At 29.5% G+C, this 12,509-nt stretch overlaps 2 protein-coding genes across 2 annotated transcripts in view; one reads left to right on the top strand and one right to left on the bottom strand.

The window, feature by feature from the left end:
- Window positions 1-12,509, top strand: part of LOC111027370 (ankyrin-3-like) — a gene marked incomplete at its 3' end in the record, with an annotated part of 64,070 nt that overhangs the window by 7,097 nt on the left and 44,464 nt on the right. The gene's annotated exons all lie outside the window — the stretch shown is intronic.
- LOC111027331 lies at window positions 1,746-3,246 on the bottom strand. The gene has a single exon (XM_022305688.1). The coding sequence runs from the start codon at window positions 3,185-3,187 to the stop codon at window positions 1,802-1,804; it is 1,386 nt and encodes a 461-aa protein (XP_022161380.1). The 5' UTR covers window positions 3,188-3,246; the 3' UTR covers window positions 1,746-1,801.

Here is a 12,509-nt window from a genome sequence, read left to right on the forward strand (position 1 = left end):
TGTTCGTCGTCTGATGATATTTTTTACGCGTGCACTTGTACGTCGTTGTTGAATATTTGATTTTTACATATATCATGTTTCATAAATATGTTCCTACTTCATCTAATGGCTAATATCTAACGATATTATAATATAATATGGATATTGGATATATATTACATTACGGTTCATATAGGATGTTTTTGAAATTCTACAATACTTAAATCGAAACACTCTATTGATCAATAATAATATTATAATATATTATTCATTAGTCATCGTAGTATCTTACTCGCTTATATTGCTGAATTTACCATATTAATTTATGCATATTTACCTATGATAATTTATTGTAATATTGCACTAAATTATTCAAATGATTTTTATTAAAGTGTTTGAACACAATTTTTTTTTAACATTTTCCTTTTTACATTTGAAAGCAAATAATTATGGATGTTAAAATATTTCTTTTATGTTACGAAAACACACTATGGGAGATAAGCAGACCGTTTTTTACACATAATAATATTATATATAGTGATTTATGCAACCTGGCATACAATTTTTGAGAAAAAAAAACATTATCTTACTTACAGCATAGTATGTAGGTATATAATAATATTTTGTAGCGGGAGTAGGCACTGTTATATATGGGCTGTCACCTGAAATTTGTTAAGAAAGTTCAGTTAGATATATTATAATTATAAAAAAGTATGGTTTAAAATTAAAACAATGTGATACCAACATTTCTAACAAAATCATATTATACTGACAGAATTTTGCAAATAGCTCGTGAGTCATACTACGTTCTCTAAGTTCTGTTAAAATATTTTCGTCTAATTTTTAATACTGGTTAGATTAATGCGCATTAAGTATTTTATCAAGTAAATATAAATCGACTGTAGAATTGTCAATTATTGTCACTACAGAGGTTGAAAGACTGACGAATTTGTATGCAGTTATAAATGATTATTACCTATTAAAAATGGTAAAATTTATCTTTAAAACACTATACGATTACGAACAAATTAAAGATTTTAAATGTGTGAATCATTTAGTGATTAAACTTTAAATACCTTTATCTGCTTTGAATTATTTTTAACTAGCTGCACAACGTAGATTGACTTAAGATTAATAAAATCAATGTTTTCTTTGTTTTTCGAAATACTACAAGGTAAACGCACTTGTATATATATAGCTTGGTATGACCCGCGTGGGAAGTTATATAGTCGTTAATTTCAAAGTAATTTATTCAAGTTCTCTTTCAGCTTATCGTATGTTTTTCATTTTCGTTGTAGGTATACACAAACAGAAAATTCAGTTCTACTTAAATAATATTAGAAATGCAGTGAATTTGTTTATTGACTATACATTTTGTCATCATGGGAGAGGGGGGGTTGAACCGTGCTCTATTTGATCATTAAAAATATAATTTATGGTTACTATGTTAGACCTATCAATATCTAAGTTATTATAAATATTGAAAGAAAAGCCATGAGGGATCTATTCTCTATACCCACCCGTTAGACGGGTGACAGTTAAAATCGCGAAAAAATAATCGCGAAAGTCAAAATCGCGAAAAAAAAACAGCGAAAATAAAAATCGCGAACGGTTTTAACAGCGAAAACAATAATAGCGAAAATTAAAATATATTCATTTTGGTTTATTTTTCATAAAAACCTTAAAATATGTCAAAATACTATAAAAAAATACAATTAAAATTTGATATTTTTCCTAAAATTATAATATATAAGTATATAAATTTAAAATATTTGCAAAATTGAATAAATAAATAAATAATAATAAATACAATAAATAATTATTAAATTTGATATTTTAAATTATAGGCAACACCCCTTAGGTATTCAAGTCTGTCCCTATTATAGTAGTCATTAACTAATTCTGTAAGTGTATCCCTTTTGCGTTTTCTGGATGGTTCAACAGTGCCCGCTATGTACTGATTTATTTTCATTTCATTTAAGCTTTGTTGCTTTTGAATTGCTTCAATAAATTTCCATATTGTTGGATGACATGAACTCAATAAGTTATTAAAGCCTCTATGCCATCCTTCAACATAATTATTTGTTCTGGGTAAACCAGATATAGTAGACCTAAAGCAGTTCCACAGTGAAATAGGGAATCTGGGATTTCTCCTTCTACGTCTATTTGGACGACCAATCCATGTATCCTCAAAATAGGAAATAAGTGGTTCTAACACGTCTTCATTATTAGTGTAATACGTACTTTCACACAATGTCTCAAATGCGTCAATTACGTCATTTTCCGGAACAAAAGCCAAGGCAGACAAATAACGGACTTGCAATGAAAACTCTGAGTCTGCTTTATACTTGTCTACCATTCCAGAAATAGTTTGGATTTTTCGCCAAACACATTGTGTTTGATGAAAAAAACAGCCATTTTGTTCAGTATTTGGAAATTGTATTTTAAATGCGTTTAATGAGCTTTGTTCAAAATCAGTCATTATTGTTTTTGGATTTAAATTAATATTATGTGTTTTGATTGCCGAAAATAACCTTTCATACGAACTTTGCGTTTTATCTGGCATTAAAGCGAAAACTACTGGTATTACTAAATTATGCTTTATAACATGTATCGTGTATACTTGTGTAAATAATGGAGGACAAGACTTAAAAGTTCCATCTGCAAACCAATGATCAGATTTAGACAGTAAATCTAAATTTTCTTTCGTAGCAAACACTAAAATCCGACTTTCAACTGGTTCAATGTCATTTATTAAAAATGTACGACCATCAATAGTTTGGGAATATTTATCGGGTATTGTTATATCTGTGATAGTAAATGGGTTAGACGGAGCAGAACTATTAATTTGTCGTATACGGCACACAGTGCGTTTAATATAACTTACTGGAGGGAGAGCTCCGTGAACGGCTTGCGAACACAATGTTGAGGCTTCTGAAACGATCTGATGTGGATTATCTTGAGATGACAGAGCTCGAATTTTAATTTCGTTTATACAAACACGTTTTTCAAATTCTAAATTTGAAATAGTATGGTTATGTTCACTAGGTCCTTTTACAATTTCGTCGTTTTTTAAATTAAGGCGCGATTTACATAGTTCTTCAGTACATCTCCAATACATGGTATTTTTATATTTTTTGTCAAACCTATATAAATAACCATTATATTTAAGTAAATTTTTGTTTTTTTGACTTTTTATAAACTCCATTGCGAAAATGTTACGAGTGAATAACTGTACGAATATAGCAACGGTGAACGGACGAAATGCGGACGGTGTGACTGGTGATTTGTACAAAGTACAAAATGACATTGATTATCTAGGTATCATTATTATTATTATTTACTATGACAAAGCTTGACAGATGTTAGGTTCAACTTCGGCTTATCTTTATTACGTGATCCAAGACGCAAGATTACAAAATTACATTATTGATTAACTATATTACTTATTATATTATAAAGGTATACCCACTAACGAAAATAATTTCTTACTTGTCCCTATTATTGTTTTCGCTGTTAAAACCTTTCGCGATTTTTATTTTCGCTGTTTTTTTTTCGCGATTTTGACTTTCGCGATTATTTTTTCGCGATTTTCACATGGACCCCCGTTAGACCACTACTGCGTTATGTACACGAGTTCTATACTTTTTAATTATACAAAACGTATAGGAACTATGACACCAATGTAGAAGATATAATATATTTCCTTAGTCCTAGTACACACCCAAGTATAACTAACCAGTAACTCATTATTAATAAACTCTTGTTATCCATTCATTTTTAACTTTAAAAAATAGCACATTTTTTGAATATTTATTATAATTCATTCAATTTTTGAAACAATCAATTATGTAGTTCTGTATAAACTTTCTATTCCAAATTGTTGAGAATATAACATTGTTATATATTGCTATATTTGGTCAAGGTATACTAAAAACTACTAAAAAAATGCACTATTTTTATCGTTGCTCTAAAATATAGTAATAATCTTCCATAAGTGTATGTCAAAAAAAAATATACAAGGGACACTGGTCGGTCCTTGACCAAAGATAAACGTAAATAACTCAAAAGCTACATAGTATAACAATTATATTATATTTATTTTAGAATCAAAAAAATAAATTAATAATAAATAAGTAGTGTACGCAACATAAACTATTGATACCTTTTTTACAATAATTCTACTAACCGGTGGTGTTTATACATAAGGTATTGATTTATTACCAAGACGTGGTAGCCTTGATGCGTTAGCGTTTGTTTTGTTTTTTTCATTCTAACTATCTTACGATTCCCACAAAAGATTTTATTTACCCTCAAGTACCTAGTGACAGTTGACCCAGTGAAATATGTGATACTGTGATGTAGTTTTAGACTATATAGGTGCATACATATTAAATAATTGTATCGAACCAACTCAGTGTATTATCAATTTTGACTCTTGTTACGCGTCAATAAACGCTTGTAATACGTGTTTCATTGTTAATGTTTTAGTAAGCCTTTTATTAAATAAAGTTATCACTATTATAATAATTTTTATTCAAACAAATTATTACAAGCAACTTACGCTGCATATAGATAGGTACTTACAACTTACTACATAATAATATTATTATGTATACAGTGTAAACGTGCAGAATATTGTCTGTATCACGTCAATAAATAAGTCTTTTTTTTAAATTTATAACTTTATAAGCACTTATGTACTATATACTATAAGCGCAGTTCCATACAAAAATTAGTTTAGCAAATACCATAACAAATGCGGAACGCTCGTATTACCTCATAATTGATCGAGAATAATGATAAGGTTATTATGCGGTTGTATACGCGGCATACCATATATTATTATACTTCGATTTTAGAAAGAAATTATAATTTGATAAAAATAAAATTAAAAACAATACTACCAGGAACAGCTGCCCTGTACTTAATGCAAAATAATACACCAATTATATTTGTTTCAAAAAACCCAAAATTGATAACTAGTGATTACGATATCAACTGATGCTACTGTCCATCAGTAAGAATTTAAAAAAAATTTAAGTTTAAATAAGTACTTATAAGTACCTAATCAAACAATACCAGATAATATTAGATACCTGATATGTCCAATTTTATTTCCATATCACTTTCAAGTTATTTGGGTTGTTAGATAATTAACAAAGCGTAATATTAACAATAAAATATTTAATTAATATTTGTTTATAATAATTTATAATGGTTTATCTATGTATTTTTAAATAAACTTATAAGTTTCAAGTTTTAACGAAACGAAAGTGGTATTATAATATACTTTTAAGTGAGAATATAAAAAATATCACAGAACGACATTATTGTTAAGTATTAATATAATAATATCGTTCGAAGATCTAGCCAGTTTACATAATATTATTTATATAATATATTATTATAGAATATAAACTGTATTTTAATATGGAATTTTCTAATGGTTTCGAGCACGTATAAAACATTGTACAATACAAATTCTCTGGAGAAATTAAGCGCAGAAAACATTAACAAGAAAAAAACGTAGTTAGGTTTAAATTATATTAGAATTGAATGTATTTTACAACCTGAAAACACGAAAGCGATTTTTTTCTCAAAAAATACCATGTTATTTAATACTTACACCTAATATTATAGTTTTATAGTTTATTTCGTTGAAATAGTAAATTAATGGTTGTAGATTTCATTTTTATTAAATTTTTGTGTACCTATGTACAATATAGGCACCTACTAGGTAAACTTTTGTAAATATTATCAAATATATGATTGCATTATTACAGAAAAATATTAAAACTAATAAGAAATAAATTCTGTATAGTGTTTATAAAGCAATTTAAATTAAAATTAAAGATAACATCAGTTCGATTGTTTTAACTAATTTATTATTGATGATTTTATTCTAAATTAGGTTAATTTGTATTTTATGAAACTAAAACATCTTAATATTGATTATATTAAACTACACGTTTTTAAATCACCCACAGTGTATCTAATTTTGGAATGTTGGAAAACAATTGCCATTTTGGCTCGGAAACATGTTACCGTAGGCGACGAATGATGCTGCAGTGGTGACATTTAAGTAAAATATATATTATTTTAATAAAGCTCGTTGAACCATATCATCCACATACAAAACGAGATTATCCATTATTATTATATTTTCTCATAAAATGATATTGTCCATTTGTTGTTTTTATTCGTTTTCATTTCAATTTTATCTTTTTTTGACTAAACTTAATATTGATTCTGCACAAGTATTTTTATATTTCTATACAGTGACCCTGGACGAAATCCAATTGTATCTACTTACAATATGGTTCTGAATGTAAAATAGACAGTATCATACATTATCTACATTATTGTACACAAAATATAAATGGATTTTAGGTGAATCGAGACACAGCTGTGAATTACCGCTCGTATGTCCTATTTGACCTTTATTTATTATGTTAAGGAAATCAATAGTTTATACTAAAAGTAGACACTAGCTTAGCACAGAGCAGCAATGTTGTAGAAGAAAACTCATTAGAGGTGAATAAATAATTTTTAATAAGAGAATATTAAATTTTCAGTTTGCGCTAGTTATAGATATACTTAGAACGCGTAGGTAAAGTTGTGACACGACCTAACGATGTTGAAACGAAACCATTAACCAAAACTTATAAGTTATAACCATACTACACAGTCTATACATATATGTTATATATACTACTAGTGGCTGAAAATCAAAATTACGCATGTCGCTAAAATGTTGCGATTAATGGATATTTAATGTACTTTATGATATCGAAATGCTCATTTACCAAAAATGTATCCGGTTTATGACTATTCAAATGAAAGACGTGCGTTTAGTTTTTAGTATCAACGTCGTACATAAATTCGATTGTGCATGTTTATCGCAAAAAAATTATCGAAGTTTATTGCTTCAAAAGGTTAGGCAACCTGATGGTTATAAAATATAGTTTTTATTTCCATTTCCGAGTGTATTAAAAATCATATCTGCGTGCGTGTTGAGCAAACAACTGTCACCGAAATATATTATATTATGATATCATATACATTTTTGTTGTAATCTGACGGTATATAATGGTATTTCCGATATGAATTCATAAATTATTTTTTCATTCATATATCTATGATTTCAGAATTGCAAGATGATGTAGGGAACCTACTGTCATGTTTTATAGATTCTAAACCGAGCTAGGGAGATACATTGATTTTAAAATTATATGTGGCTTGCGCTTTTACATATTATATAATACTTTCTGGGATTTAAAAAATATATTTTAATTAGCCTTAATTAAAGTTCGGACATTAAACATAAATGGACTCAGATGTCTCAAGGACTCATTAAAGTGTTAAAAAAATATATTTTGGAAAATTCACAAAACGGCGAAGTTAGAAAACTGTAGGTCTTATTAATGTATTAATCATTGACTTGTGTCTTGTCCGTTTCTATGTACATTAATTCTATCATTTACAATTTTTGAATTTAATTCAGTTTTTTTACCTACATAATAATAATAATGCACAGCATAAAAAACAGCCACACTAATAAAAAAACACTTTGTTTCGCTATTTATTACTAGATATATTTATTAGTCAATACTTACTTAATTCGTCATTGATAACGAGTATCACGATTTTATTTACAAAATAAAAAAGTTTTAAATTTGTGCATTATCACCAAAAATAAATAGGTAACTGATATTTTAATAGAATATTCTTTCGACCTTTAGTTATTTTAAGTTATAATATTGTATAGCTCTATTTTGTATAACTACTATTATAATAAATTCATCTCTAATGTAGGTGAAACATTGCTTATAGGGCTCATAAGTTATGAGTTATGGTGCTCCAAACGTTATTGGTCATAAACATAATATATTATTTTCATTGTTATTCAAAAACTGTGACTGAGTGAAAAATAAATGTACTTCAGGTTTACGCTTGACCGTGAAAACTTAAAACCTATAGTTTAGATATTTGGCTAACACTTTTTGTAAATCTATTATTAGCATTTCAATAAGCGCATTTGTTTTTAATTAAGTTCCAAGTACTTGCACAAAATTACAATAAAATATAGAATTTTTAATAATATACTTGTATAGGGTTTGTGAATTATGTCAAGGTAGTTGTTTTGTTATTCGAATTGCCACAAACATAAATCAAATTAGTTTACATTGAAAATGTAAAATTTGGGGTTTTAAGTTGTTTTTTAAATAACTACTTAAAAATTCTATTAAACTAAATAAAATTACGTGCAAACAGAAATTAAATTTTTTATTGAATTAGGCATACAAATTCATCATTTTAATAGTTTGCTCGATTAACAGATATAATTATGAATATTGCACTAGCCATTAAAACTACAAAACAATACACATTACACATATATTATGTAGAAGTAGAATGTAAATACGTAATATACTAATATTTAATATTCTAATATGAAGGGGGAAAATTTGGTATCTAATATTTTTCAAATATAATATGCCTGCAGGGTTTCCTGTATAAAATGTTTTCTTTCTATTTTTATCTTAGGTTGTCTCAAATTCGTCACGCGTATATACAAATTTTATTTCTAAAATATTACGTATCTATAATACAATATTGAATTACCATCTTGAGATTGCGTCGTAAGTAAAATGATCCATGAAGATAATGGGACATGGGAAACAAGACTACGATGTTAATTTATTATATTTAATAAGGTTGTATGCTCACACGAATGCGATTTTTTAAAATGGTCACGACGATATTATTACGGCAATCGTCTATCTATAAATGTATATTGTATTATGAGTGCCTACCTACTGTTTACGACTATTCTGTGTAGGACATATTATATAATTTGGTAGTTGATACAATGAAGAATCATCAGGTGGCGTTCGTTATCGACGATAATAATATAATGCAGTGTAATTTTTTTAAAGTAGTTCACCCCTTAGTCCTTACTGATGTTACTGTTTTCGATATATTATAACCCAAAATGACATCAAGTGCTAACAATCACTATTTGAGCACAAGTGTCCCGAAAACTTAATGTTATTAATTTAATAAAATATAAACGTTAAATATCTGCAGGCGGCATACATTCTTATATATAATAATATTATTATAGACACGCATAGTTAAATTATGCTGATAATAATAAATTATGTTTTATTATTGACATATCATTTAAATTTCAGTGTTGTGCGTTTATTCACAATCAATTTTCAAATTTCCGGGGATGTTATGCCGATATAATTATATTAAGATTGGTACTGCAGAGCTTAAAATAATAGTCATTGATGATTTCCTCTAGTCCTTAATTGAAAATAATGCTCTGGCATTAGGATATTTTGCATTATCATAAACTCAATGGTGTGTTTTCGGCAATATTTCACAATATCTTATACCTATTTATTATCTTGTATTAAAAACATAAAGGAATGTAGGACTGGTATGATGACCGCCACGGCGCCGCCCGCCCTAATATTTAATATGTATTGATGCATGATGTTTAAAGGTTTGGCTTACCTAATAGCGCCATCACTGGAAACATCGATAAGTTTTCTACTCGGAACCCGAAAAATCACAGAAAATAGAAATTAATAAATAATATAATTTATATTATAATATAATAATTGTTGTACTATACAATATAACAAAATACATTTTATTTTGTTCGAAACTAATGTTGCAGGTGTTGGTAGCCGGTAGGTACTACAAGTTTTAATATTTTAAAATTTATGGCCGAACATTTTCAACTTTTTCACAATTTAATTGAGTTTGAAAACTCGACGTTTATTATTGCAAGTTATAACTTATAGGTCATAGCATATATATTATATATATATATCTGCGATATTAGTGTATAGTGTACATAATATAGGCAATGCCGGCGGAGTGTGAAATTATATATATTACATATATTACATGATATACGTCAGAAAATTCGCACTCCGACGTTGCCAGATTTGTGCTAATAAAGAGAGTAGGGTAAGTTTTCGTTCGTTCCCCGGGCCTGGGGTTCCGACGCCGCACCGGATCTAATCTGCACACCCCTCGCGCGCTGCTGCAGTGACGGCAGTAGCGGCGGCGGCGCGTATTGATTTTGCACAGACCGCCGCGGCTGGCGGCGCCGCCGTTCGATACAAAACGCCGCGCTACACCTACACCCCGACGACCGTCGCTGGTTTCGCGTTTTTATTGTGCTCTTGCACGCATTACCAACCTAAAAGCACGCGACCTCCTCACCCTATCTCTCGTATATGGTGTACGTGAACGGGTATAATATATAGTGACAGCAACCGTTTGTCGTAATATTGCACAATTTCCCTGACATTGGGATACCCACGGCACCTATAGGATATATACAAAGGAGAACGTAGCATAGGTATTGTCGAATTCGCGTGGTGTATGTAGCAGGGATCGTGATCAATCCTATTGCGCATAGTTGTGGGAGTACCCATATTTAAAATATTATATAAATAAATATCATATAATTAATATTTAATATTGTCATAGTGACGTAGGATATTTTCGTCTAGTGCACGGCAACTTGCGTATTAGTTGTATTCAGTGGCTTAGCGAACCCAAGATAACCCATAAGCAACCTAAAATTGACCACCCATCCATTTACAACAATTTATAATAAACACAAGTACTTTTCGTATTTTTCGTATTATTAGTATTTACTATTATTATGTAATAATTGTATTTCATTTTCATATTGAGCACCCACCCACCCACCCCCAAATATTAATACAAATCGAGAAGTAAGTGCCTCTCAAAGACCACATTCGTCTCGCCGGTTACCACTGGTTGTACGAGTGAAATGTTTAATGTAAATTTCGTAAAAGGTCGTAAACTTACATACCTGCAGTATACGATTATTAAAAGCTTAAGTTCATTAATTGTTTGTCAAGTTCAAAATAACAAATTGGTTTGGAAATATAGACATCCTTATCGGATATCTTAGGCCTGTTTAAATAAACCGCTCTCGCATATTATATTTAACAATATCAAACCAGTTTTCAAGTATACCACAGTTGAATTATATATAGGTACCTATTTCACGAATTTCAGCTACTGTGGAAATTAATATTAATTGATTGCGATGGAAATTATTAACGGCTTATTAGGAAATTATTTTAGTAAAGTAGACATCATAAATTTAAGTGTGTTCATATCGTAGTCATATTATTTTAATTATTTCAGTTTGATTGCATACTGTTAAATATAATTCATAAAAAATTAAGCTATTTAAGAAAAGATATCAAACTTTTTGTATTTCAAGTTTCTTTTAAGAATATAAATCCTATTGCTACGCAATTATTTTTAACGATAAATTATGAGAACATGAAATATGTTGGTGTGTTAAATAGTTTAAAGAAAATTATTATTTTAAAATTAAGCCGAGCTGTTTTAGCGAAAATAAATAAAACTTAGTGTAGTCTCATTGTGTTCTTACGTTTTAATCGATAAGTCAAGAGTTTCAAAAGGTTAGAGTTCAAAATAAAAAAAAATTTTATTTTTTCAATTTCTCAAAAACTATTTCTTATAATTGTTCCTTAGTAATTTTTCTTTTCATTCATATTTAAAAAAAAATAAATATACGATAGGTAAAGCCTCCACATAGGTATATCCATCCCTTATGCAGGTCATACACACACACACACACACACACACACACACACACACAAACACACACACACACACACACACACACACACACACAAACACACACACACACACAGGTGTACGTGGCATTTGCAGCAAGTGCGCGCACCAGTTACGCCCGTAGGGGTTGGCAGCATTGACCAGTTGGGGGCTTTTTCAGTAATGACATTTGGGTGAGGGCGTCACACAGGGGAGGTGTTGGCCGTCTCGTCGCCGGCGATAAGCTCGAAGGGGCCAGTTTAGTATCGGTGCCGTACGCGGCAACACCGGCACAGAAATGGCGTAATTTAGACACAATTTACTTGTTGTTATATTATTAATATATAGTTGCACTAAGACAATTCGTTAAGTAGTTTACTCACCGCGGTCCGCGGCGTGGGTGGACATGGTCACCGAAACCGGACAAGTAAGAGTTTTGATTGTATATCATAACGTTAAAAAAATGTTGGCGTAACATTATTATTATTTCTCCCTATTTATTCGCACACGCCAATAATACTCGTATACAAAACAGCGCTTCGCATTTCTAGTTGTGTAGCAAAACCATTCAAATTCAGTAATCGATATGTACTGATTGTAACAAATGGTATTAATCTATTATGGTGCCATCCAGCTAATAGGATTTTTTTGATGTTTAAATTTATTAAATTATGAACTGATAAATTTTGATTATAAAAGTTTCTCATTATTAAAGGTTTATTGAAGGCTCTGTCTGGAAGGACAACAATTTACATACAAGTGTTGCGCTAACATCCTCTTAACATATTTCATATTTTATTTAGTCATCTGGATCTTGTGACTTGTGTTTAATATGCAGTCTTTATGATTTCGATATGAAATCTATATGCACTAAT

Source organism: Myzus persicae, unplaced genomic scaffold (genome assembly GCF_001856785.1).
Source record: "Myzus persicae strain clone G006 unplaced genomic scaffold, MPER_G0061.0, whole genome shotgun sequence".
Lineage (NCBI taxonomy): Eukaryota > Metazoa > Arthropoda > Insecta > Hemiptera > Aphididae > Myzus > Myzus persicae.